At 39.1% G+C, this 25465-nt stretch overlaps 2 protein-coding genes and 9 non-coding genes across 12 annotated transcripts in view; 1 reads left to right on the top strand and 10 right to left on the bottom strand.

The window, feature by feature from the left end:
• The window catches only part of clip3 (CAP-GLY domain containing linker protein 3), a 34317-nt gene extending 28859 nt beyond the window's left edge, over positions 1-5458 (top strand). For both annotated transcript variants that reach the window (XR_004571537.1, XM_034240262.1), the window contains exons 13-15: positions 3037-3104; positions 3287-3359; positions 5355-5458. Coding sequence is in view for 1 of the 2 variants with exons in the window: in XM_034240262.1 (XP_034096153.1) it covers positions 3037-3104; positions 3287-3359; positions 5355-5409 (196 nt within the window). In the remaining variant the exon portion in view is untranslated. The remainder of the gene's footprint in view (positions 1-3036; positions 3105-3286; positions 3360-5354) is intronic.
• Positions 5459-12295: 6837 nt separating this feature from the next.
• LOC117562429 (homeobox protein goosecoid-like) lies at positions 12296-15739 on the bottom strand. Its single transcript, XM_034240263.1, has 3 exons — positions 15424-15739; positions 14076-14296; positions 12296-13332 (listed from the first exon to the last, which is right to left on the bottom strand). Exons 1-3 carry the CDS (start codon positions 15737-15739, stop codon positions 13222-13224), a joined length of 648 nt encoding a protein of 215 aa, XP_034096154.1. The 3' UTR covers positions 12296-13221.
• A 5877-nt stretch (positions 15740-21616) lies between these two features.
• Positions 21617-21708, bottom strand: trnar-ucu. The gene is given in 2 exon segments: positions 21617-21652; positions 21672-21708. It is a non-coding gene; the product is annotated as a tRNA-Arg (tRNA).
• A 246-nt stretch (positions 21709-21954) lies between these two features.
• On the bottom strand, positions 21955-22046 carry trnar-ucu. Its single transcript is given in 2 exon segments — positions 21955-21990; positions 22010-22046. It is a non-coding gene; the product is annotated as a tRNA-Arg (tRNA).
• Positions 22047-22304: 258 nt separating this feature from the next.
• On the bottom strand, positions 22305-22396 carry trnar-ucu. The gene is given in 2 exon segments: positions 22305-22340; positions 22360-22396. It is a non-coding gene; the product is annotated as a tRNA-Arg (tRNA).
• Positions 22397-23343: 947 nt separating this feature from the next.
• On the bottom strand, positions 23344-23435 carry trnar-ucu. Its single transcript is given in 2 exon segments — positions 23344-23379; positions 23399-23435. It is a non-coding gene; the product is annotated as a tRNA-Arg (tRNA).
• Positions 23436-23693: 258 nt separating this feature from the next.
• On the bottom strand, positions 23694-23785 carry trnar-ucu. Its single transcript is given in 2 exon segments — positions 23694-23729; positions 23749-23785. It is a non-coding gene; the product is annotated as a tRNA-Arg (tRNA).
• A 266-nt stretch (positions 23786-24051) lies between these two features.
• On the bottom strand, positions 24052-24143 carry trnar-ucu. Its single transcript is given in 2 exon segments — positions 24052-24087; positions 24107-24143. It is a non-coding gene; the product is annotated as a tRNA-Arg (tRNA).
• A 258-nt stretch (positions 24144-24401) lies between these two features.
• trnar-ucu lies at positions 24402-24493 on the bottom strand. The gene is given in 2 exon segments: positions 24402-24437; positions 24457-24493. It is a non-coding gene; the product is annotated as a tRNA-Arg (tRNA).
• A 267-nt stretch (positions 24494-24760) lies between these two features.
• On the bottom strand, positions 24761-24852 carry trnar-ucu. Its single transcript is given in 2 exon segments — positions 24761-24796; positions 24816-24852. It is a non-coding gene; the product is annotated as a tRNA-Arg (tRNA).
• Positions 24853-25118: 266 nt separating this feature from the next.
• trnar-ucu lies at positions 25119-25210 on the bottom strand. Its single transcript is given in 2 exon segments — positions 25119-25154; positions 25174-25210. It is a non-coding gene; the product is annotated as a tRNA-Arg (tRNA).
• Positions 25211-25465: the final 255 nt, after the last annotated feature.

Raw genomic sequence — 25465 nt, 5'->3', positions numbered from 1 at the left:
ACATACTGATATACACCTGAACATCAGCAGGAGAGGACTCTTTAAAGTAGAGACACTACATACTAATATACACCTGAAGATCAGCAGGAGAGGACTCTTTAAAGTAGAGACACTACATACTGATATACACCTGAACATCAGCAGGAGAAGACTCTTTAAAGTAGAGACACTACATACTGATATACACCTGAACATCAGCAGAGAGGACTCTTTAAAGTAGAGACACTACATACTGATATACACCTGAACATCAGCAGGAGAGGACTCTTTAAAGTAGAGACACTACATACTGATATACACCTGAACATCAGCAGGAGAGGACTCTTTAAAGTAGAGACACTACATACTGATATACACCTGAACATCAGCAGGAGAGGACTCTTTAAAGTAGAGACACTACATACTGATATACACCTGAACATCAGCAGGAGAGGACTCTTTAAAGTAGAGACACTACATACTGATATACACCTGAACATCAGCAGGAGAGGACTCTTTAAAGTAGAGACACTACATACTGATATACACCTGAACATCAGCAGGAGAGGACTCTTTAAAGTAGAGACACTACATACTGATATACACCTGAACATCAGCAGGAGAGGACTCTTTAAAGTAGAGACACTACATACTGATATACACCTGCACATCAGCAGGAGAGGACTCTTTAAAGTAGAGACACTACATACTGATATACACCTGAACATCAGCAGCAGAGGACTCTTTAAAGTAGAGACACTACATACTGATATACACCTGAACATCAGCAGGAGAGGACTCTTTAAAGTAGAGACACTACATACTGATATACACCTGAACATCAGCAGGAGAGGACTCTTTAAAGTAGAGACACTCCATACTGATATACACCTGAACATCAGCAGGAGAGGACTCTTTAAAGTAGAGACACTACATACTGATATACACCTGAACATCAGCAGGAGAGGACTCTTTAAAGTAGAGACACTACATACTGATATACACCTGAACATCAGCAGGAGAGGACTCTTTAAAGTAGAGACACTACATACTGATATACACCTGAACATCAGCAGGAGAGGACTCTTTAAAGTAGAGACACTACATACTGATATACACCTGAACATCAGCAGGAGAGGACTCTTTAAAGTAGAGACACTACATACTGATATACACCTGCACATCAGCAGGAGAGGACTCTTTAAAGTAGAGACACTACATACTGATATACACCTGAACATCAGCAGCAGAGGACTCTTTAAAGTAGAGACACTACATACTGATATACACCTGAACATCAGCAGGAGAGGACTCTTTAAAGTAGAGACACTACATACTGATATACACCTGAACATCAGCAGGAGAGGACTCTTTAAAGTAGAGACACTCCATACTGATATACACCTGAACATCAGCAGAAGAGGACTCTTTAAAGTAGAGACACTACATACTGATATACACCTGAACATCAGCAGGAGAGGACTCTTTAAAGTAGAGACACTACATACTGATATACACCTGAACATCAGCAGGAGAGGACTCTTTAAAGTAGAGACACTACATACTGATATACACCTGAACATCAGCAGGAGAGGACTCTTTAAAGTAGAGACACTCCATACTGATATACACATGAACATCAGCAGGAGAGGACTCTTTAAAGTAGAGACACTACATACTGATATACACCTGAACATCAGCAGGAGAGGACTCTTTAAAGTAGAGACACTACATACTGATATACACCTGAACATCAGCAGGAGAGGACTCTTTAAAGTAGAGACACTACATACTGATATACACCTGAACATCAGCAGGAGAGGACTCTTTAAAGTAGAGACACTACATACTGATATACACCTGAACATCAGCAGGAGAGGACTCTTTAAAGTAGAGACACTACATACTGATATACACCTGAAACATCAGCAGGAGAGGACTCTTTAAAGTAGAGACACTACATACTGATATACACCTGAACATCAGCAGGAGAGGACTCTTTAAAGTAGAGACACTACATACTGATATACACCTGAACATCAGCAGGAGAGGACTCTTTAAAGTAGAGACACTACATACTGATATACACCTGCACATCAGCAGGAGAGGACTCTTTAAAGTAGAGACACTACATACTGATATACACCTGAACATCAGCAGCAGAGGACTCTTTAAAGTAGAGACACTACATACTGATATACACCTGAACATCAGCAGGAGAGGACTCTTTAAAGTAGAGACACTACATACTGATATACACCTGAACATCAGCAGGAGAGGACTCTTTAAAGTAGAGACACTACATACTGATATACACCTGAACATCAGCAGGAGAGGACTCTTTAAAGTAGAGACACTACATACTGATATACACCTGAACATCAGCAGGAGAGGACTCTTTAAAGTAGAGACACTACATACTGATATACACCTGAACATCAGCAGGAGAGGACTCTTTAAAGTAGAGACACTCCATACTGATATACACCTGAAAATCAGCAGGAGAGGACTCTTTAAAGTAGAGACACTACATACTGATATACACCTGAACATCAGCAGGAGAAGACTCTTTAAAGTAGAGACACTACATACTGATATACACCTGAACATCAGCAGGAGAGGACTCTTTAAAGTAGAGACACTACATACTGATATACACCTGAACATCAGCAGGAGAGGACTCTTTAAAGTAGAGAAACTACATACTGATATACACCTGAACATCAGCAGGAGAGGACTCTTTAAAGTAGAGACACTACATACTGATATACACCTGAACATCAGCAGGAGAGGACTCTTTAAAGTAGATACACTACATACTGATATACACCTGAACATCAGCAGGAGAGGACTCTTTAAAGTAGAGACACTACATACTGATATACACCTGAACATCATTAGGAGAGGACTCTTTAAAGTAGAGACACTACATACTGATATACACCTGAACATCAGCAGGAGAGGACTCTTTAAAGTAGAGACACTACATACTGATATACACCTGAACTTGATCCAAATTCTTTAGTAAATTGATTGTTTCTTTTGTTGCTCTTTCAGAATCGGAGGTCCCAAAGAAGGCTCACAGAATGAAAAGTCCACGGTGAAGAAAGTCCACCAAGTCACCAGTAAGTGCTTTTTCATTTTCTTAAAGTTCAGTCACCTACAGCTACTTTTCTGACGACATTAATACGAGTTTAACATTTCCTCCATCAGTTATAATAACATTTAGCTGACGTTGTTTTTAAAGTGTGCTATATAGATGAAATGGATTATTATTATTATTTATTTGTTTGTTTGTTTCCTGCAGTGTCGCAGCCGAAGCGTAACTTCAACACGATGCGAAATCCTAAAGATCTGACCTCCGAGAACTCAATATCCAGGTATCAATACTGGAAATACGACTTATACCTATTATGCAAAATCCACTCCTTCATGTCTCTTCTACATCAACATGTGTCCCCTCTTCTTCATGTCTCTTCTACATCAACATGTGTCCCCTCTTCTTCATGTCTCTTCTACATCAACATGTGTCCCCTCTTCTTCATGTCTCTTCTACATCAACATGTGTCCCCTCTTCTTCATGTCTCTTCTACATCAACATGTGTCCCCTCTTCTTCATGTCTCTTCTACATCAACATGTGTCCCCTCTTCTTCATGTCTCTTCTACATCAACATGTGTCCCCTCTTCTTCATGTCTCTTCTACATCAACATGTGTCCCCTCTTCTCCATGTCTCTTCTACATCAACATGTGTCCCCTCTTCTTCATGTCTCTTCTACATCAACATGTGTCCCCTCTTCTTCATGTCTCTTCTACATCAACATGTGTCCCCTCTTCTTCATGTCTCTTCTACATCAACATGTGTCCCCTCTTCTTCATGTCTCTTCTACATCAACATGTGTCCCCTCTTCTTCATGTCTCTTCTACATCAACATGTGTCCCCTCTTCTTCATGTCTCTTCTACATCAACATGTGTCCCCCTCTTCTTCATGTCTCTTCTACATCAACATGTGTCCCCTCTTCTTCATGTCTCTTCTACATCAACATGTGTCCCCTCTTCTTCATGTCTCTTCTACATCAACATGTGTCCCCTCTTCTTCATGTCTCTTCTACATCAACATGTGTCCCCTCTTCTTCATGTCTCTTCTACATCAACATGTGTCCCCTCTTCTTCATGTCTCTTCTACATCAACATGTGTCCCCTCTTCTTCATGTCTCTTCTACATCAACATGTGTCCCCTCTTCTCCATGTCTCTTCTACATCAACATGTGTCCCCTCTTCTTCATGTCTCTTCTACATCAACATGTGTCCCCTCTCTTCTTCATGTCTCTTCTACATCAACATGTGTCCCCTCTTCTTCATGTCTCTTCTACATCAACATGTGTCCCCTCTTCTTCATGTCTCTTCTACATCAACATGTGTCCCCTCTTCTTCATGTCTCTTCTACATCAACATGTGTCCCCTCTTCTCCATGTCTCTTCTACATCAACATGTGTCCCCTCTTCTCCATGTCTCTTCTACATCAACATGTGTCCCCTCTTCTTCATGTCTCTTCTTCATCAACATGTGTCCCCTCTTCTTCATGTGTCTTCTACATCAACATGTGTCCCCTCTTCTTCATGTCTCTTCTACATCAACATGTGTCCCCTCTTCTTCATGTCTCTTCTACATCAACATGTGTCCCCTCTTCTTCATGTGTCTTCTACATCAACATGTGTCCCCTCTTCTTCATGTCTCTTCTACATCAACATGTGTCCCCTCTTCTTCATGTCTCTTCTACATCAACATGTGTCCCCTCTTCTTCATGTCTCTTCTACATCAACATGTGTCCCCTCTGTGGAAAGAAACTCTGAAAGTTTCAGGAACAAAGATTCTCTCTCTTTTTGATCCATTTCTATAAAAACCTGTCTGAAAATGAGCTGATCAGATTTTGCCACTTGATGATGTCATAACGATGTGTTGGCTTGTGTAACCATTAGCCAATCAGCAACCAAGGTAACCCCCCCCCCCCCCCTCTTATCACCTGAATCTCCTTCTAGAGCACCATAGAGTTCTTTGTAACCAAATGTCTCTCAGAGGGGCATGGGGAGGGGCTCCTTATTTTCATCTAAAGTAACAGACAGAGAATCAGCACTTTGGAAACAGGGCTGAAACAGAGGGGATTATGGGTAATGCTGCCATGATCTGTTTGGTGTTTCAGCCAATCAGAGACAGGCTCTGGATATATCTGAGACCTGTGAGATATTGATGAGAAACAGGATAATAGGGGACCTTTAAATGTGCTATATAAATAAATAAAGATTGAGATTGATTTATTTTCTTCTTCCTCTCGTTATCTCCCTCCTCTTCCTCCTCTTCCTCCTCTTCCTCTTCAGGTTGCTGTTCTGCTGTTGGTTTCCGTGGATGCTTCGCTCTGAGATGCAGTCCTAACAACTTCCTGCGATCGATCTCTCTCCATGTTCTTGTTGCTCTCCTCACCGTCAGTCCTCGTAGTGAAACCCTCTTTTCTCTCAGCCCTCTAATTTAGCCGTTCTATAGCAAATCTATAGTGCCTTGTATCTGATCAAAATGTCCTTTGTTCCCCTCAAAGAAACTGAGCTAAAGCAACCCTAAAATATTCTCTTTACACACCTTTTCATCCGGCCTCACGTCATCGTTGTGTCTTTGTTTAAACATCAGTTTGTGCCATACTTGCCAACCCTCCCGATTTTCGCGGGAGACTCCCGATTTCATTGCCCTCTCCCGGTTTCCTCCCAGGGTCATATTTCTCCCGCATTTCTCCGGATTTCTGACAAAATCAGATTTACTCAGGACTGTTTCCACTCGGACTTTAATACAGCTACACCATTGTTTGGTTTCCATGGTAGCGCGTCTCTTTAGTAGCGCGCGCAACTGAAAGTCTGAGAGGGTGAGGAAGATAGTCACAGAAAACTGAACAAGAATCGACAACTCGACCCGCGGTGGTTTTGAAATGCTCCCGATTTCTGAGGTCTCAAGGTTGGCAAGTATGGTTTGTGCTGCTGCTCCATTTGGGTCTCTCGCTTAAAATGAGAAACCAATGCAGATGAGTAACGTCTCAGTTTACACATATATGCATTAAAGGTGGGGTACGTAGTTTACTTCAGAAACACTTGCTATATTCCATGGAATGCTCTTAACGTCCCGATAGCAATGAATACATGAAGTGATTTGACAAAAAATCCATTAAAAATCTCATCTGTGGAAGCTGTAGTTCTGTAAAAAGCACGACCAATCATCTGAGCCGGCTAAAGTAACTGGATGGCCTACCTGCCTGTCAGACTTCCATCTGGGCACAAACTTATCTCGTGTCCTCATTGGTCATGTGCGCGTTCGTGTGTGTTGGAGGAGGAGCTCTGTGAGGAAGTCTGAAGGAAGGGGCAGATTTCTTCCGGCTGCGCACTTTCAGATTCTAGCTCTGGTTTCTCCATTCTTACCCACTCTACCTTTAATGTTATATTTGCCAAACCAAAAGCTCATTAGACACACGTTCAATTAGCCAATTAAACGGCTGTTTTCAGTGGTTATCTTTAAGACAATTTCCAAACAGTTTGAAATTACTTCTGCCTTCGCTGCTGCTTCCTCGTCTGAGACTTAGATCTCAATCCTAAAAACGTAATAAGTGTGTGTGAAGTGACTCTCCTCACCTGCATGCTTTCATCTCAGATGTCAAACTGAAAACAGGGTTAATCAATTGCTGAATTTATCGTAGTGTCAGTTAATCTTGATTTGTATATCTTTTGTTCTTCATTAGTTGTTCTTGGTCTCTATAAACACGCTGCTCTGTAATTATCGTGGATGCAGACATGTTGTTCTCAGCAGGTCACATTTGATGTATCGTTCACACATCGTGCTGTTTCCAGAAAGCATTTAGCTCATTCAGTTGAAGTACCGTTGGCCTGTAATTATAAATCAGTGTATTGTGCAATAGAAATTAGTCAATAGTTAGAGTTGAAATCTTAAGACGAGCTGCAATCATATTTTGTCGTTAACCAAAAGCTCAAACCCAAACGTTCTTTGATGCAAATTTAAAATCAAGTGTTTTCGCCCGCTACAGATATACACAACCTGATCTCACCAGCATGCGTGACTCCACCACGACTCCTCAACACCGCATTGCGTGGTGGAGTCACGAACTGAATGAGTGAATGAGGCTCCTCGTGGTGCACACACGCATTTCTACAACGTCCTGCAGTGAGCTTTTATTCTATAAAACGTTTTTTAAATCTACTTCATAGCTTGTAGAAACTCACGGGAGGCTTCCTTTATTTTATTTGTATTCATAATCATTTGTATTTTTCGTCAGAATGTATTATGGTGATTAACAGTGCATTGTGTGTCACGCATTCTGGTGAGATCAGGTTGGACAAAGACCTCATTCACTTTACATTGGGGTTGTTTGCGTGGTGCCGTACATGTAGCAAAGTCAGTGACTCCACCACGCAATGCGGTGTTGAGGAGTCGTGGTGGAGTCACGCATTCTGGTGAGATCAGGTTGGATATGTATGTGTTTGTGCCATCACTCTCGCGTGTACTAAATAAGCTTCTTTAAAAACACCTGTATGAAGTTTAGTATTTGTTTAGTGTCCTTTCATCTCATCCAGTTTCATTTCTAGAAATCTGAACCCTCGATAAACTCTCTTCACGACATTTTAAAAAGTTTCCTCTCTGCTTCTATCCCTCTTTTCTCCTCCCTCTATCCTCATTCAGAAAAAAAGACGTTGCTTCCTTTTGTGAACGTGAGCATCTGTGCAGAAAGTTCATCTCAGTGTGTTTGCTTCATGTTCAAATCTCTCTCGAAGTATAACTGAAAACAGCAACATGTAAACAGTGTCTGTGGAAATGTGTTGATGTTAATCTCTACACTCTGTAAGCACAAATACACGGAGATAATAAATAAAAAACACACATGCTCTGATTGCCAGGACTGCAAATAACAATGTTTTCACGCTGTTCAAAAATAACCTAACGATTGTTTTTCTGCACATTCAGACTTTTTTGTTGGTATTTTTCACTGTTTCTTGTAATAAAATACAGTTTAACACAAAACGAATAAAGCTAAAAGTGGACATCCAAAGCTAAATCTAAACCTACATGAAGAACATCTATTCCATCGTACAGGCAATATCATGCGTTCACATTCTTCAATATATTTCTGCATTCTTCTAAAGTTTTTTGGGAAAACTAAATTGAATGATAACCAAAAATATCAATATGTTCCACATTTGAAGTCAGATTTATTCTCCACTGTTTTACATTTCCCTGAAACCGTCATTAAAGTGTTTGAAAGATCGTTAAAGTCAGTCTATACGCAGACGACTCAGCGCTTTACCGTCCCAAATTCATCTCCTTTCCCCAATCCGAACCTGAACAAAAGAGCCTGAGGAACGAAATAATAATAACACCACGTTTTAGTGTTTTTATAATCTCACGGTCAGGGAGGTGTTTTGCTGAAGCTGCAGGTGATCATTATAGACGTCAGTGGACACAGTGATGGTCTTTGTACAGTAAACGTACCGTAAAGTCAATTTAAGTGTCACTATCAAGACACACAACATGTCACACTTTCCTCATTATAACATAAAGGGATGTCACAAAAATCAATACTTAGTGGATGCAAAGAGGCCTATTATGGTGGCGCTAAACGTTCTGGTTATTCGTCATTATTACAGGCAAGGTTGAGAATAGGCCTGGCTCTTGATTTTAGGATAAGGCATATCCAATTGCATTTAATACTGAATACAACTAACTTTTTGGCATACCTTCATTTCATCGAAAGTTTTTCGCTGATAATGCTACATTGTGAACGACAAATCTGATATCGGCTGGTTAACATTAGCTGTTAGCGGCTAAATGTTTTAGCTGTTAGCTGTTAACAGTAAGCTGTTAGCTGTTGGCTGTAAGGAGTTAGCTGTAAGCTGTTAGTTGTTAGCTGTAAGATGTTAGCTGTTAGCTGTAAGGAGTTAGCTGTAAGCTATTAGCTGTAAGCTGTTAGTTGTTAGCTGTAAGATGTTAGCTGTTAGCTGTAAGGAGTTAGCTGTTAGCTTTAAACTGTTAACAGTACAACACAGTCTCACGGCATTTCGTGTTATAGTCACGAAATTAATCTATTGATTCGTGTTCACCAACACAATTTCGCCATGTTTTTCGTGTCACACAGAACGATTTTAAAAGCAATGTAAATAATTAGAAGGAAAAACAGACAACAGATTTCAGTATTCTGAGGCTCTGAGCCATTTATTTTCCTCGCGGACGGCAAAAATACTCCGACATTATACTATTTAAAATAAAAGTAATAGGGTTAGGCTTAGGGTAAGATATTAAGTAAGAAAATGTTTTTATGAACCACACAGCTTCTGGTATTCCAAGACCCGGCCGGACAAAAAGACGTGGTGCAGGCACGAAACATACTACCAATATAAATACATTGCTTTTAATCGTGTTGGTGAACACGAATCAATAGATTAAATTAATTTCGTGACTATAACACAAAATGCCGTGAGACTGGGTTGAACAGTTAGCCGTAATCAGTTAGCTTTTAGCTAACAGCAGTTAGCTATTAGCTTTTAGCTGTTAGCATCTGGTGAACTATAGCGTTACTTTATGATGAGTTCTTGAATATTGCGTGAATATAAATCATAACTTTATTATGATATGTTCCAATGTCAACTTGTAAAACTTAATTTGAATTACACTTTTACATTTACGTTACATTTGAACGGTTTTTCCCGGTTTTCTCAGCAATTTACAAAGATTTAAAGGAAATTATGATTTTCTAAACAACAAAAAACATCTTCAAATTGTTTGTTTTTTTACTGTGGTATCGAGGATCGTGAAATCTGCTGGTATTGGTGTCGACTGCGAAATCTGATGGTATTGTGACATCCCTTATTACATATTGTCTATTTCATTTTCTACATTTAATGGACTTAGCTGGTTCCACTGAGCTCTTTAACTACAAATAAAGTACCTATAAATCTTGCTTCTATCAAATTAAAGTCACGTTTATATTTGTCTGACCTCCATCTGGTGGCGTATACGTGAAACAAGGTATTTGTAATTTTAGTTAACATCCAGAAAGGCCGGTTTTGTCCTCTTAATTCCTCTATAATCGATCGGTGTATGTGTCTGAGAATAAAACGTTACAGTCTCATAGAAACTAACTCAGCCCGGGTTCTTTTAACATCAATAAGAGTATATAGCATATATTTTGATAACTTCACTAAGTGTACTTTTTGGTTCTCTGGTTTTGTAGTGCGTGTGTTTTACTTTGTGCTCAGTCCATGTGTGTGAATAACTCCTGTTTTAGAAGTGTGTGAGGCTGACGGACGTTAGGGCGAAACAGGAGAGAAGGAGCATCGGACAGAATTCTAATCTAACAGAAACTCACTGCATGAAACTCTCTCTCAGTATTCTCTCTTTTTGGTTTTTCAATATGTGTATCTTCTTCTCATCAGCATGGAAAATGCTTGATAACTATGACAACTCTATGAATATAATAAAGAATTTGGTGTTGTTTTTCTACCCCTCGTGTCCTTTGCTTTTACTCACAGAACACTCGTTTATTTTGATCAGTTATAAGACTTATAGTGGATTTTTTTATTATCAAATCATATTTAAATGTGATTTCCAGAGGGGGAAAGTACATTTACTAAAGTACTGTTCTTAATTACAATTGTGAGGTACTTGTACTCTACTTGAGTATTTCCATTGTCTGCTACTTAGTACTTCTACTCCTCTACAGTTCAGAGGTAAATGGTGTACTTTTCCTCCACTACATGTGTTTAATACCTTTAGTTACTTCACAGATGAATGATGTGAAATATAATCAAGTGTTGAATCAGACTTTAGTTCCACCTGGAGTAAATCCACCAGCTACCCTGCAGTATACAAAGTCATTCAAACTAGCTGCACCTTTACCAGCTTTGAGAACACTTTCATGATCAATCATTATAAAACATATCATATATATTATTCTGAAATGGACCAATCTGCACAACGACTACTTTTACTGTCGCTACTTTCACTATATTTTGATGAGAATACTTTTCTACTTTCACTTGAGGAACATTTTGAATGCAGGACTTTTACTGTAACAGAGTATTCCTACACTCTGGTACTTCTACTTTTACTCAAGTACATGATCTGAGTACTTCTACTTTTACTCAAGTACAAGATCTGAGTACTTTTACTTTTACTCAAGAACAAGATCTGAGTACTTCTACTTTCACTCAAGTACAAGATCTGAGTACTTCTACTTTTACTCAAGAACAAGATAAAAGTACTTCTACTTTTACTCAAGTACAAGATCTGAGTACTTCTAATTTTACACAAGTACAAGATCTGAGTACTTCTACTTTTACTCAAGAACAAGATATGAGTACTTCTACTTTTACACAAGTACAATATCTGAGTCCTTCTACTTTTACTCAAGTACAAGATCTGAGTACTTCTAATTTTACACAAGTACAAGATCTGAGTACTTATACTTTTACTCAAGAACAAGATATGAGTACTTCTACTTTTACACAAGTACAAGATCTGAGTCCTTCTACTTTTACTCAAGTACAAGATCTGAGTACTTCTACTTTTACTCAAGAACAAGATCTGAGTACTTCTACTTTTACTCAAGTACAAGATCTGAGTACTTCAACTTTTACTCAAGTACAAGATCTGAGTACTTCTGCTTTTACTCAAGTACAAGATCTGAGTACTTCTGCTTTTACTCAAGTACAAGATCTGAGTACTTCTACTTTTACTCAAGAACATGATCTGGGTACTTGTTCCACCTCTGCATGTTACTGTACTGCATTTATTTTTACAGCTTTAACATTTCATTCTGCATGAGTACTTTAACTTTTGGTCATTTAAGTGTTTATACTTTTACTGAAGATATTACCATTTTAGTATAATTTAAACACAATGTTCTTAACCATCTATTTAGATATGTATGCAATTTATTTTAATAGTCTCTCGAATTATCGAATATTGAATCACTATTTTGATAATCCATTAAATGTTGATGTGATTTTTTTTGCAAAGAAGTCAGAAATTACAGTTTTCAGCCTCAAAATGATGGATTACCTTGGAATTTGAGAAAGCCATTTAAATACCACTCAGCTATTAATCTAGAAAATAATCAGCAGATTAATTGATAATAAAAATAGAGTTAGTTGCAGCCTTAATCACTGCTCTGGTTGTTGCTTAAACATAATCTATACATATACAATCTATTAAAAAACAAAACAAGACAACATTCATTTCAACTGTTTATTTTTCAAGTAAAACCCGACACATGCACAGGTTCCAATAAATTACATAATAAAAATACAAAATAATTTAAAAAGTCACTCCAGAGAGACTAAACTGCATCTTAACCCACACGTCTCTTTAATCCAGTCTCAGGTGTATCTGGTGATTTCCCCAGCTGCACCTGAATGCATCATCACAGTTCATAACCTCTGCAGTCAGATGACCTTTGACCTCAGGAGGAGTTTGATCTCTGACCTCAGGAGGAAGGTATGTGACTACCCGATTTGTACATCTGCGCGAGTTGGTCTGCTATATTGAACAGCTATATTGAACAGCTATATTGAACAGCTATATTGAACAGCTATATTGAACAGCTATGTACGGCAAGCCAAACAGGACATTTCACGTCCGTACTGATCTAATAGCAGAGTTTTGTTCTTGAATCAACTTTTTTTATGAAAAGTAATTTCCCTTTTCCAGGAATCTCAATAGAAAAAGTTACGCCAGACGAAACATTTAAATGAAAACAATTCACAGTTAAGTATTAGATATGAATTATGAATGCCATAAATGATTACATACATTTAGAGTTTCTTATCCTTCCAGTGTGAAGGCTGTCAAACAAGTTCAATCCATTTCTCACTTATTCTAAGGATGTACTTAAACCACTAAAAGAACTTCTTCTCAAATAATCGGGAGATGACGTTGTTACAACAATAACTCATCTCTCTCGTTCAGAATGTTGTTATGTATGTTGTGTGTGTGTGAGGGAGGGAGAATAGCCAATGCTCATGCTCGTGCTAATGGGGATCCGAATAAAGACAAAGATTAATGTGGTTGTTTTTTTTGTCTTCTTTGCCAAACACCGCTTTGTCAAATGTCCCACTTGGGTTGCTGTACGTAGCGGTCCAATATGGAGGAACAACTCGCGCTTGCTCAATGAAAATCGGGAAGTCACAAGGTGTACAGGGTTCAGAGGAAGGAGGTGAAGAACGTGTTCTCCTTCCCTAGAGACGGGGATTCGACCTTTGACCCGCTGCGCTGCCGTCTCCTCCTTCGAGCTCTGCGGTTCTTAAACCACACCTGAAAAACACAAGAGAGAAATAATTCACTGCATGTTCACTTAACACCTTTCAAAAATAAAACATCTCTACTTGTCACACAATGTAAGGATCTTTTTAGTCTATTGAGTCTTATTCAAAAGCTAAGAATTAAGAACATCAGATTGTCTAAGCAGGAAAGTTGTTGTTTTGTTAGCATCACTAAGATGACATGAAATTGTCAAATAATTTGGAGAAATGAATGATAAAATGAGTGAATCTTAACCTGCCTAGCCACACTGTAAACATCGTGTAAATGACACAAATCAATGTTGTTGTTCTTTTGCAATTTATCCAAACATTAAATCAAGTTCCATTTAGAAATTATGTTTTCATGTAAAAATGTCTTTAAATGTTATTGTTGTTTGAAAGCTTAAACATGCTGTTGTATATCATATAAGCTAAAGTAAAATTTCAATAAACAAAATAAGTATTAAAGTTATGAAATGAGAAAAGCTGTAAACTGGCTGTCAAAACTACTTTTATTTTTAAATTGGATGATCGATAGTCTGCTACAGACCGTGCGTACAAATGCCCCATGGAGAGGTTTTACGCACATGGGTAGTATGTGTTAATCAGCATTTGTTATAGCAACGTTAAATATTAACTTCCAGATAAAAGGAAAAACCTAATTTGTCAAATTAAAATAAAAACCTCTCGGTAATTCGGTTTTAATTCATTCTGTCTCTTCGTCTGAAATGATGATGATGAAGATGTCACACTCACCCTGACAGTCTCCTCGCTCAGCCCGGTCCTCCTCGCGACCTCAGCTCGCACGTCCACCGCCGGATAGTCGGTGTGCTCGTGCAGCGCCTCGAGCCTTTTGGTCTGACTGTTGGTGAACACCGTCCTCAACCGGGTCTTCTGACGCGACTGAGACTGCGCGGACACCCCATTCTGATGGTAACCATGGTATCCGTGGTAGCCTGGGAACTGCTGAGCATCTGCTAAAAACACAAATAGATCAAATGGTTAATACATATGTTTGATTGTAGTGAAATGTCCACGTTTCATTTAAACTTCTCTCTCTTTATTTTAAGTTTCATCATTTCCGCCGAGTATTTTTTTATTCAGATGTTCAGTACACAATATTTAATACAGATAACCCTTTAAATTACTGATATGTCAAAGACTATCAGCTATATTTGTTCAGAGGCAATTGTTTTGTAAGAATCCATGAAAATAGCGTGTTTTTGTCCCAGAGAAAAAGAGAAAACGTCTCAATCTAGTTGAAAAAAAGTCGAAAGTAGACATTTGATAAAAGGCTTTAGATTCAACCCGTATAGAAAACGACCTGCTATGTCGTAATGGCATTCAGTTTAAAGCATTGTGGATTTAATGGGTTTAAATGCGGACATTTCGGTGGCGAAACACTTTACAAAACTTGTTTTAGGAGCCGTGGTTGAAATGAAACTCACTCCCTTTCCAAAACGTACACAAATCCAACAAACTCGAAACAACGGTGAGGAAAAACGGCTGCGCATCCATCACCTCTGAACTTATTATTATAAGCATTGTGGATTTAATGGGTTTAAATGCGGACATTTCGGAGGCTAAACACTTTATTATAAACTTGTTTTAGGAGCTGTGGTTAAAAAGAACTCACTCGCTTTCCGGAATGCATGCCATTCGCATTTCAATCAAAACAACTCGAAACAACAGATTGGAAAAACGGCTGCGTTACCACTTCAATATAAAAGTGAAATACACGAGCAATCATTTTATCATTATCAGTCAATTTGATCATTTCCCCCGAGATCAAAGTATTTTGGATTCATGTTATCATCACTATTACTATATGTAATACATGTAACCCTTTAAATTACTGATAAGTCGATGTTATGTTGTAATGATAGGCTACGCTTAAATACTTATGGATTTAATGGGTTTTAAATGCGGACATTTTGGAGTAAACACTTTATTATGAACTTGTTTTAGGAGCTGTGGTTGTGCGAGAAACAACAGCGAGGAAAACTGTTGCGCATGTGTCGTTATTTCACTTTAAGATACCACTTATACAAGTTAAACTAACGAACACTCATGTTAACAGTATCATTACAGGACGTGCTCTTACCTGCGGGGTCCTGGCTGCTGAAGTGGAAATGAACCGTGGAGTTTGGATAAAAGCTGCTGAAATCTGCGGGATGATACGCGGCTTCATGCGGGTAAAACGCGTCTCCACAGTGGACTCCTCGGTACTGAATGCAGCCTGGAGCCAGGTATTGGACCGGGATCGATACCGGTGGTGATGTGATATCCCCAGAGGATTCCTGCCCGGTCATCCACTGGAGGAAGGGATCCGGGGAAAAGTCTCTTATTGTCGGCTTGAGTCCTAGCTGAGGGGAGAGGATGCGCTCGATGCTGAAATCTGACACTCTGGTTCCGGACATGGTTCACCTGGAAAAGCTGCAGATATCTGAGCTCTGCTCTGAGTTCCTGAATCATTTAAACAGAAACAGTTCCATCACACACCTGAGAGATGCTAATGGTCTGGAGTCAGTGTTTGATGCAGGAGATCAGAGGAGATCTGAGCTTTGATTTGACCTCTCTGACTTTAATGATGGACCATCAGTCTGTGTTCACCCTTAATGTGTACTTAATGTAAGATGATTTGTTCATTTTAACATAACTTCCTTAAGTACCTTTGCCTGAAACCCATCTTTTACTTTTATTTCTGATTTACAAACTACAGTTCTTGTACTTATTCTGTGTGTTTTGGTTTATTCCTAACACAATGTGTCACTGAAGTCTCTATTGTTATATTCTGTATCATAGTTTGAAAGACCTGAGATCTGCTTTCATGATAATGAGAGTCTTCAGTGTTTGATGGAGGAGATCCGAGCTTTGATTTGACCTCTTTGACTTTATTTAACGATGAACCATCAGTCTGTGTTCACCCTTAATTTGTACTTAATGTGAGATTATTTGTTTAATTACATTTACCTTACTTAAGTAACTTTGCCTTCAGCCTTAGATTTCAGATCTATAAAGTCTATTTTTATTTAATGATGAACCATGAGCCTGTCTTTACCCTTAATGTGTACTTATTTTAAGATGATTTGTTTAATTACATTTACCTTACTTAAGTACATTTGCCATAAGCCCATCCTTTACTTTTATTTCTGATTTACAAACTACATTTCTTTTGTACTTATTCTGTGTTTTGTTCTCGTATTGTTGTTTATTCCTCCAGATAAGTCTCTATTCTTATTTCTATAGTTTAAAGGTTGTATTTGGTGTTGTTGTAACATCCCAGGATCTGGATTCCCTTTTCACATCATTTCTCTTAAACCTTAATGTCAGCATATTTTAATGTGTATTTATATATAGTCTTGTATGCATGCGTTTGTTACCCTTTTTTACTTGTCATTGTGTGTACTATAATATTACGTTTGTGTTCTCTCTGTGTTCATGGAGGTAAGGAAGTGTGTTTGATAATGAGACTCTGAATGCAGTGTTTGATGCCAGAGATCTGAGCTTTCTTTGACCTCTTGAACTCTGAAGTGATTAACAGGAAACACTTGACCTCATTTAATCTCTGAATCACCTGTTAGCACTCACCTGTCTTCAAAGGATTGATCCTGCAGGTATCAGGACGTCAATGTGGTGTTTATTCAAATACTAAGACATCAATAGGTTTTTTAATTATTAGCACAGAACAAGTCTTTGTCAGTTATGTTTTAAAATAACAAAGAAAGTCAATTAAATGTCCAAGTTGTAAATCATAGACACATTTTTACATTTATTGCAAACTATTGTGTTTTAATGAGTTTTTCCTCTTCGATTTCACTGATTATAGGATGTTTTTATCCCTAAAGTCATTGAGTAAATGCACAACTCACCCGTTCATCCATACAAGAAAAATATACCCTTTTTCTTTGATGCATTGAAACACAAACTTAATATTTTCCTCCCAACTGTCTCATTTGTATTTCTTGCATTACCTGTCATGACTTCAGTGGTTTTAATGATTTGGGGGAATAATCTGCAGGGCGTGTCTTATGTCAGAAGTGTTCATTTGTTTATGATTAAAACCAGCAGTTCAATCAGGAGAGACTTCATTTTGTTTAAAGAACATTTATTGACACATCCCATATGATACATGTTAAGTCTTTGGCGATTAGACCCCGATCCTGAGCAGAGGGACCCCCCGGGGTCTAGACACTGGTGATGATGCTGAAGATCTGGATTTGATGAGGAGGTGTGATGAGGTCTTTGGATTAGCTCTCCTGGCACTGGATGTGATGAGAGGAGGTGGATGGAGAGGAGGTGGATGGGGAGGAGGTGGATGGGGAGGAGGCGGATGGGGAGGAGGTGGATGGGGAGGAGGTGGATGGGGAGGAGGTGGATGGGGAGGAGGCGGATGGAGAGGAGGCGGATGGAGAGGAGGCGGATGGAGAGGAGGCGGATGGGGAGGAGGCGGATGGGGAGGAGGCGGATGGAGAGGAGGCGGATGGGGAGGAGGCGGATGGAGAGGAGGCGGATGGGGAGGAGGTGGATGGAGAGGAGGTGGATGGGGAGGAGGTGGATGGGGAGGAGGAGGAGGAGGCGGGCGGCAGCATGAACACCTGAAATCCCAGCTGACTGCAGGAGAGAGGAGAGCCATTTTAAAGTGTGGCTGCAGCACGGTGATTGGCTGCTGGAGAATGAGGTGAAATGTAATAGGTTAACAGAAAGCCTGTGATGAGCTGATTATAAGCAGCTGCGGAGTGAATGTATACCCGGGGTGTTTCTCAATCTCGAGGATGCTGGCCTGGTAGTCGCGTACTTCCATGTCACTTCCTTCAGAAACGAAGCAAGTATGCTTCCAAGCCACGGCTTCGGAAAACGAAGAAGAATGGAACAGGCTAACAAGTGTGCCACTCTCTCTAACGGTTTCAACATAAACTGTACCGAAAATAAATACCTCACGATGTCTATCTAATTATGAACTTGTTTACTTTCACGGAACACATTTTTGGTGATAATAAATGTAACATATTTACCAACACATGTTCTACGCCACTACATACTTACATTTAAATGTGTGCTGCGTCGGTTCAGCCATTCTCCGCAAGGGTTTTTGAAATTGGTCCGTGCGCAAAGCATTGTGGGGATTTTAAGGACGCGAAGTCTACCCATGTGCAGCCTCGACATTTCCCCCAAACCAAGGACGCGGCCTCGGTGGAATTCCAAGTATGCTGGAGATTGGAACAGTCCTTCGGCGGCACTCAATGACGTAGCATCCTTGAAATATTGGCTTGGAAGCCAGAATCCTCGAGATTGAGAAACGGCCCCAGTCTTCCTGAAAGAATTTGCGCTGAGCTTCATCACCTGTCATGACTTCAGCATGATTTCAAATATTTGGGGGAAAAATCTGCAGGGCGTATTAATTTGTTTATGATAAAATACAACATAAAAAGGATCAAAGCCAGCAGTTAATATTCCAGTATGAACTGCCACACTGTGCTGCACTGATGAACAGTGATGTATACATACATACATTACAGTGAAACCAGAGCACATTAATGCCGCTTTGATCTGCCGCACATCAAAGCAGGAGCTTTCCACATATTTACTCCAAACTTAAACTCTGTGAAACTAGAAAATATATATACATCATACAAATATATTGATACATGTACAGTATATTGTTGTGGTGTACATTTTGATTATACTATCAATATATGTTTTTATTTTATCATTGAATATTTGATCTTATTTTAAAACAACTGTCATTATTTTTCCTGGGATAAAAAATGTATTCTGATTTAGTGTCTGAACATTCCTCCTGAATTCACCAGAAGTAATCATTTGATTCATTTGATCTTATTCATCTTTAGTGTTTAACATTTTAAACCAAATTAAAAATGGATTTGTGTTTTTAAATGTCTTTGTGATTGTTCCTGCCCTTGGTTTCCTGTGAGTTTGATGGGATGTTATCTCAGTCTGACTTCAGTCAAAGATCAATCAGTGATTAACAGCAGATACATCAACCCTCTTTGATCTGACCAACATTAACACACTGGAAAGCAATAAACAACTGAAGATTAAAGAGCACATTTAAATATTTAAACATTGATTAAAATAATATCATTAAAAAAAGCTGTACTGTAAAATATACAACATTTAAAGCAAGGAAAATATTAAATATCAAGAAAGCTTTTCAAAAATTGAGCAGAAACTGATATTTTGTGAACAGATGTTTAACTTTTTTTTTTTTAAACTTTTATGTTTGAAATGTCCAAATAATTTCCTATAGAGACGAATGTGGAACTATTTAATTGGTACAAAAATAATAGTTACTGTAAGTCTCCTAAAAAAAAATGTAATATGGTACTAGCTTTGGAAAGAAAAGAAAACCTTTAGGTACATTTTCTTTTATTTGTCGTTACATTTGAAATCGTGTTATCATATGATTTGTTGGACCTCTTCCTTTATCCCTTTAACTGAAGAAAAAAACAGCTCTACCATTTGGTTGACATGTTATGCACAAAACAACCTCTAGATGTTACTGTGATTCTAACAGAATGCCCTTCAGCTAGCTTCCACTGAGAAAGTTGGCATGCTAAAAATCACTCTCCTGACGAAATCATTTTGGACATATTTTTGTGTCGGAGTGACTGAACATAATTAGATGACTTGATGCACAAAAAAAGTTGCAAAGGGGACCTATCATGCAAAATGCACTTGTTGATGTCTTTTATACATAAATATGTGTCCCCGGTGTGTCGGGGAACTCACAGCAGCGTCAGAAAATAAAACCCTCTCTCTTTTCCTCCGTACCCAAATCTCAAAAAACGGGGAACAACGGAGCTGATCCAGATTTGCGTCCGATATGACGTAATATCTGAAATGTGGACCCACGGCCCAATCAGAAACGTTGCTATCAGAAACAACGCCCGACTGTTTTGGACGTAATATGGTCGGTGTTTACATTAGCATCGCTAACACTCAGAGCTAACCTGTACTGGAGAGCATGTGTGTGAAGAAGCAGGAAGTAAAAAGGAACTCACCTTGTGGTATAACCGGCAAGAGAGAAAGCCTTTGAGCTCCAAACTGTTTCAGAGAGAATCCTTGATAATCCATGATATGGCGTTTCATCACGGCAGCATTTAGTTTAGACGGTAGCTGCCGGGTCCCGCATGAGCTCAGACCCCTCCTCTTTAAAGCTTTATCCCCAAATCAGCACTTTAGAAACAGGAAGTGAAATAGAGGGATATGAGGCATGGCTAGAATGGGTGATCTGTTTGGTATTTTGAGCAAAACACTTCATAGACATGTTTTTTCAACACATCCTCACTCCCAGGTCGGCCTATGTTGACGTTATGTCAAGTCCCCTGTGTCGGCTTTTTCCAACGCAAGGGGGGGGGGCCTTAGCGTCCATTTTCAACGCAAGGGGGGGGCCTTAGCGTCCATTTTCAGCTTTCCGGGATGTCCATATGCTTCTATGGACGCTCATGGAAGCACGGCATTCGTTTGTGTCGGCTGCCCTTAAAGGTAATGTGAGCGTCCATTCTCATTGGATAACGGAGAATTGTACACCCGGAAGTAAGTATTCCCCTTACTGTCGATTGATTTTACAGTGATATCTGCACTACTCATCGACTAAAAAACACCAGATTATCCTTGTTAATTACACAACATTGATTGGTTTAAATTGTGTGCAATGCTTTTGTATTTTTCCCCTTCGATTCGGAGAAACACATTTTTATTCGGAGTAAAGGATGGCAGAAGATACTACACTACCCAGAATCCCCAGCTATCGTTTGGACTAAACCATGTGCTCTGTTTGACAAACCCCGTGATAGTCCTCAAGCTCTGTGATTGGAGAGTGTGCTCCGAGGGTTACGCCGAGCCTCGAACAGCACTTGAAATGGGATGGAACCACGGCAGACTGTCCAAAACTGGATTTATAAACCTTTAAATGTCGACTCTGGTGGGACTCGAACCCATAGTCTTTGAATACCTTCTCCTGGGTATATCTAGAAGTCCAATGCGCTGTCCATTGCGCCACAGAGCCACATTATTGGTCACGAACGTGACTTTTTTGCTTGTGGATTCTCTAGAATTTGTGTTATATGCTTCTGAGAAAACTACGACATCAGATTTATGAACCTATAACTTTGTGGGGCAATTAACTTGAATGGAGGTTCAATTCCCAGCAGAGTCTACTTTTGAATGTTCACAGGGTTGCAAACTACATAATCACATAATCACATAATCCATTGACATTTTGGTTGGTTCATGTATCTTGATTATGAACAAATGTATAAACCTTTAAATGTCGACTCTGGTGGGACTCGAACCCACAGCCTTTGAATACCTTCTCCTGGGTATATCTAGAAGTCCAATGCGCTGTCCATTGCGCCACAGAGCCACATTATTGGTCACAAACATGACTTTTTTGCTTGCGGATTCTCTAGAATTTGTGTTATATGCTTCTGAGAAAAACTACGACATCAGATTTATGAACCTATAACTTTGTGGCAATGGAGGTTCGATTCCCAGCAGAGTGTACCTTTGAATGTTCAAATGTTTACCGACTACATAATCACATAATCCATTGACATTTTGGTTGATTCATGTATCTTGATTATGAACAAATTTATAAACCTTTAAATGTCGACTCTGGTGGGACTCGAACCCACAGCCTTTGAATACCTTCTCCTGGGCATATCTAGAAGTCCAATGCGCTGTCCATTGCGCCACAGAGCCATATTATTGGTCACGAACGTGACTTTTTTGCTTGTGGATTCTCTAGAATTTGTGTTATATGCTTCTGAGAAAAACTACGACATCAGATTTATGAACCTATATCTTTGTGGGGCAATGGACTTGAATGGAGGTTCAATTCCAAGCAGAGTGTACCTTTGAATGTTCAAAGGGTTGCAAACTACATAATCACATAATCCATTGACATTTTGGTTGGTTCATGTATCTTGATTATGAACACATTTATAAACCTTTAAATGTCGACTCTGGTGGGACTCGAACCCACAGCCTTTGAATACCTTCTCATGGGTATATCTAGAAGTCCAATGCGCTGTCCATTGCGCCACAGAGCCATATTATTGGTCACGAAGGTGACTTTTTTGCTTGTGGATTCTCTAGAATTTGTGTTATATGCTTCTGAGAAAAACTACGACATCAGATTTATGAACCTATAACTTTGTGGCAATGGACTTGAATGGAGGTTCAATTCCCAGCAGAGTGTACCTTTGAATGTTCAAATGTTTACCGACTACATAATCACATAATCCATTGACATTTTGGTTGGTTCATGTATCTTGATTATGAACACATTTATAAACCTTTAAATGTCGACTCTGGTGGAACTCGAACCCACAGCCTTTTAATACCTTCTCATGGGTATATCTAGAAGTCCAATGCGCTGTCCATTGCGCCACAGAGCCACATTATTGGTCACGAACGTGATTTTTTTGGTTGCAGATTCTCTAGAATTTGTGTTATATTCTTGTGAGAAAAACTACTGCATCAGTTTTGTGAACCTATATTTTTGTGGGGCAATGGACTTGAATGGAAGTTCAATTCCAAGCAGAGTGTACCTTTGAATGTTCAAATGTTTACCGACTACATAATCACATAATCCATTGACATTTTGGTTGGTTCATGTATCTTGATTTTGAACAAATTTATAAACCTTTAAATGTCGACTCTGGTGGGACTCGAACCCACATACATTCTCCTGGGTATATCTAGATGTCCAATGCGCTGTCCATTACGCCACAGAGCCACATTATTGGTCACGAACGAGACTTTTTTGCTTGCAGATTCTCTAGAATTTGTGTTATATTCTTGTAAGAAAAACTACTGCATCAGTTTTTTGAACCTATAATTTTGTGGGGCAATGGACTTGAATGGAGGTTCAATTCCCAGCAGAGTGTACCTTTGAATGTTCATATGTTTACCGACTACATAATCACATAATCCATTGACATTTTGGTTGGTTCATGTATCTTGATTATGAACACATTTATAAACCTTTAAATGTCGACTCTGGTGGGACTCGAACCCACAGCCTTTGAATACCTTCTCCTGGGTTTATCTAGAAGTCCAATGCGCTGTCCATTGCGCCACAGAGCCACAATATTGGTCACGAACATGACTTTTTTGCTTGCGGATTCTCTAGAATTTGTGTTATATGCTTCTGAGAAAAACTACGACATCAGATTTATGAACCTATAACTTTGTGTGGCAATGGACTTGAATGGAGGTTCAATTCCCAGCAGAGTGTACCTTTGAATGTTCAAATGTTTACCGACTACATACTCACATAATCCATTGACATTTTGGTTGGTTCATGTATCTTGATTATGAACAAATTTATAAACCTTTAAATGTCAACTCTGGTGGGACTCGAACCCACAGCCTTTGAATACCTTCTCCTGGGTATATCTAGAAGTCCAATGCGCTGTCCATTGCGCCACAGAGCCACATTATTGGACACGAACGTGACTTTTTTGCTTGCGGATTCTCTAGAATTTGTGTTATATGCTTCTGAGAAAAACTACGACATCAGATTTATGAACCTATAACTTTATGTGGCAATGGACTTGAATGGTGGGTCAATTCCCAGCAGAGTTTACTTTTGAATGTTCACAGGGTTTCAAACTACATAATCACATAATCACATAATCCATTGACATTTTGGTTGGTTCATGTATCTTGATTATGAACAAATTTATAAACCTTTAAATGTCGACTCTGGTGGGACTCTAACCCACAGCCTTTGAATACCTTCTCCTGGGTTTATCTAGAAGTCCAATGCGCTGTCCATTGCGCCACAGAGCCACATTATTGGTCACGAACGTGACTTTTTTGCTTGCAGATTCTCTAGAATTTGTGTTATATTCTTGTAAGAAAAACTACTGCATCAGTTTTGTGAACCTATATTTTTGTGGGGCAATGGACTTGAATGGAGGTTCAATTCCCAGCAGAGTGTACCTTTGAATGTTCAAATGTTTACCGACTACATACTCACATAATCCATTGACATTTTGGTTGGTTCATGTATCTTGATTATGAACAAATTTATAAACCTTTAAATGTCGACTCTGGTGGGACTCGAACCCACAGCCTTTGAATACCTTCTCCTGGGTTTATCTAGAAGTCCAATGCGCTGTCCATTGCGCCACAGAGCCACATTATTGGCCACGAACGTGACTTTTTTGCTTGCGGATTCTCTAGAATTTGTGTTACATGCTTCTGAGAAAAACTACTCCATCAGATTTATGAACCTATATTTTTGTGGGGCAATTGACTTGAATGGAGGTTCAATTCCCAGCAGAGTCTACTTTTTGAAGGTTCACAGGGTTGCAAACTACATAATCACATAATCACATAATCCATTGACATTTTGGTTGGTTCATGTATCTTGATTATGAACAAATTTATAAACCTTTAAATGTCGACTCTGGTGGGACTCGAACCCACAGCCTTTGAATACCTTCTCCTGGGTTTATCTAGAAGTCCAATGCGCTGTCCATTGCGCCACAGAGCCACATTATTGGTCACGAACGTGACTTTTTTGCTTGCGGATTCTCTAGAATTTGTGTTACATGCTTCTGAGAAAAACTACCCCATCAGATTTATGAACCTATATTTTTGTGGGGCAATTGACTTGAATGGAGGTTCAATTCCCAGCAGAGTCTACTTTTGAATGTTCACAGGGTTGCAAACTACATAATCACATAATCACATAATCCATTGACATTTTGGTTGGTTCATGTATCTTGATTATGAACAAATGTATAAACCTTTAAATGTCGACTCTGGTGGGACTCGAACCCACAGCCTTTGAATACCTTCTCCTGGGTATATCTAGAAGTCCAATGCGCTGTCCATTGCGCCACAGAGCCACATTATTGGTCACAAACATGACTTTTTTGCTTGCGGATTCTCTAGAATTTGTGTTATATGCTTCTGAGAAAAACTACGACATCAGATTTATGAACCTATAACTTTGTGGCAATGGAGGTTCGATTCCCAGCAGAGTGTACCTTTGAATGTTCAAATGTTTACCGACTACATAATCACATAATCCATTGACATTTTGGTTGGTTCATGTATCTTGATTATGAACAAATTTATAAACCTTTAAATGTCGACTCTGG

Source organism: Gymnodraco acuticeps, unplaced genomic scaffold (genome assembly GCF_902827175.1).
Source record: "Gymnodraco acuticeps unplaced genomic scaffold, fGymAcu1.1, whole genome shotgun sequence".
Classification (NCBI taxonomy): domain Eukaryota; kingdom Metazoa; phylum Chordata; class Actinopteri; order Perciformes; family Bathydraconidae; genus Gymnodraco; species Gymnodraco acuticeps.
This window is presented reverse-complemented; position numbering and strand designations above follow the sequence as displayed.

Coding starts and splice junctions, on each gene's coding strand:
- LOC117562429 (XM_034240263.1), bottom strand. CDS start 15,739: ATGTCCGGAACCAGAGTGTCAGATTTCAGCATCGAGCGCATCCTCTCC. Junction 14,297..15,423: donor CAGCAGCCAGGACCCCGCAG/GTAAGAGCACGT, acceptor TTGTGTTTTTAG/CAGATGCTCAGCAGTTCCCA. Junction 13,333..14,075: donor TGAGCGAGGAGACTGTCAGG/GTGAGTGTGACA, acceptor TGTGTTTTTCAG/GTGTGGTTTAAGAACCGCAG.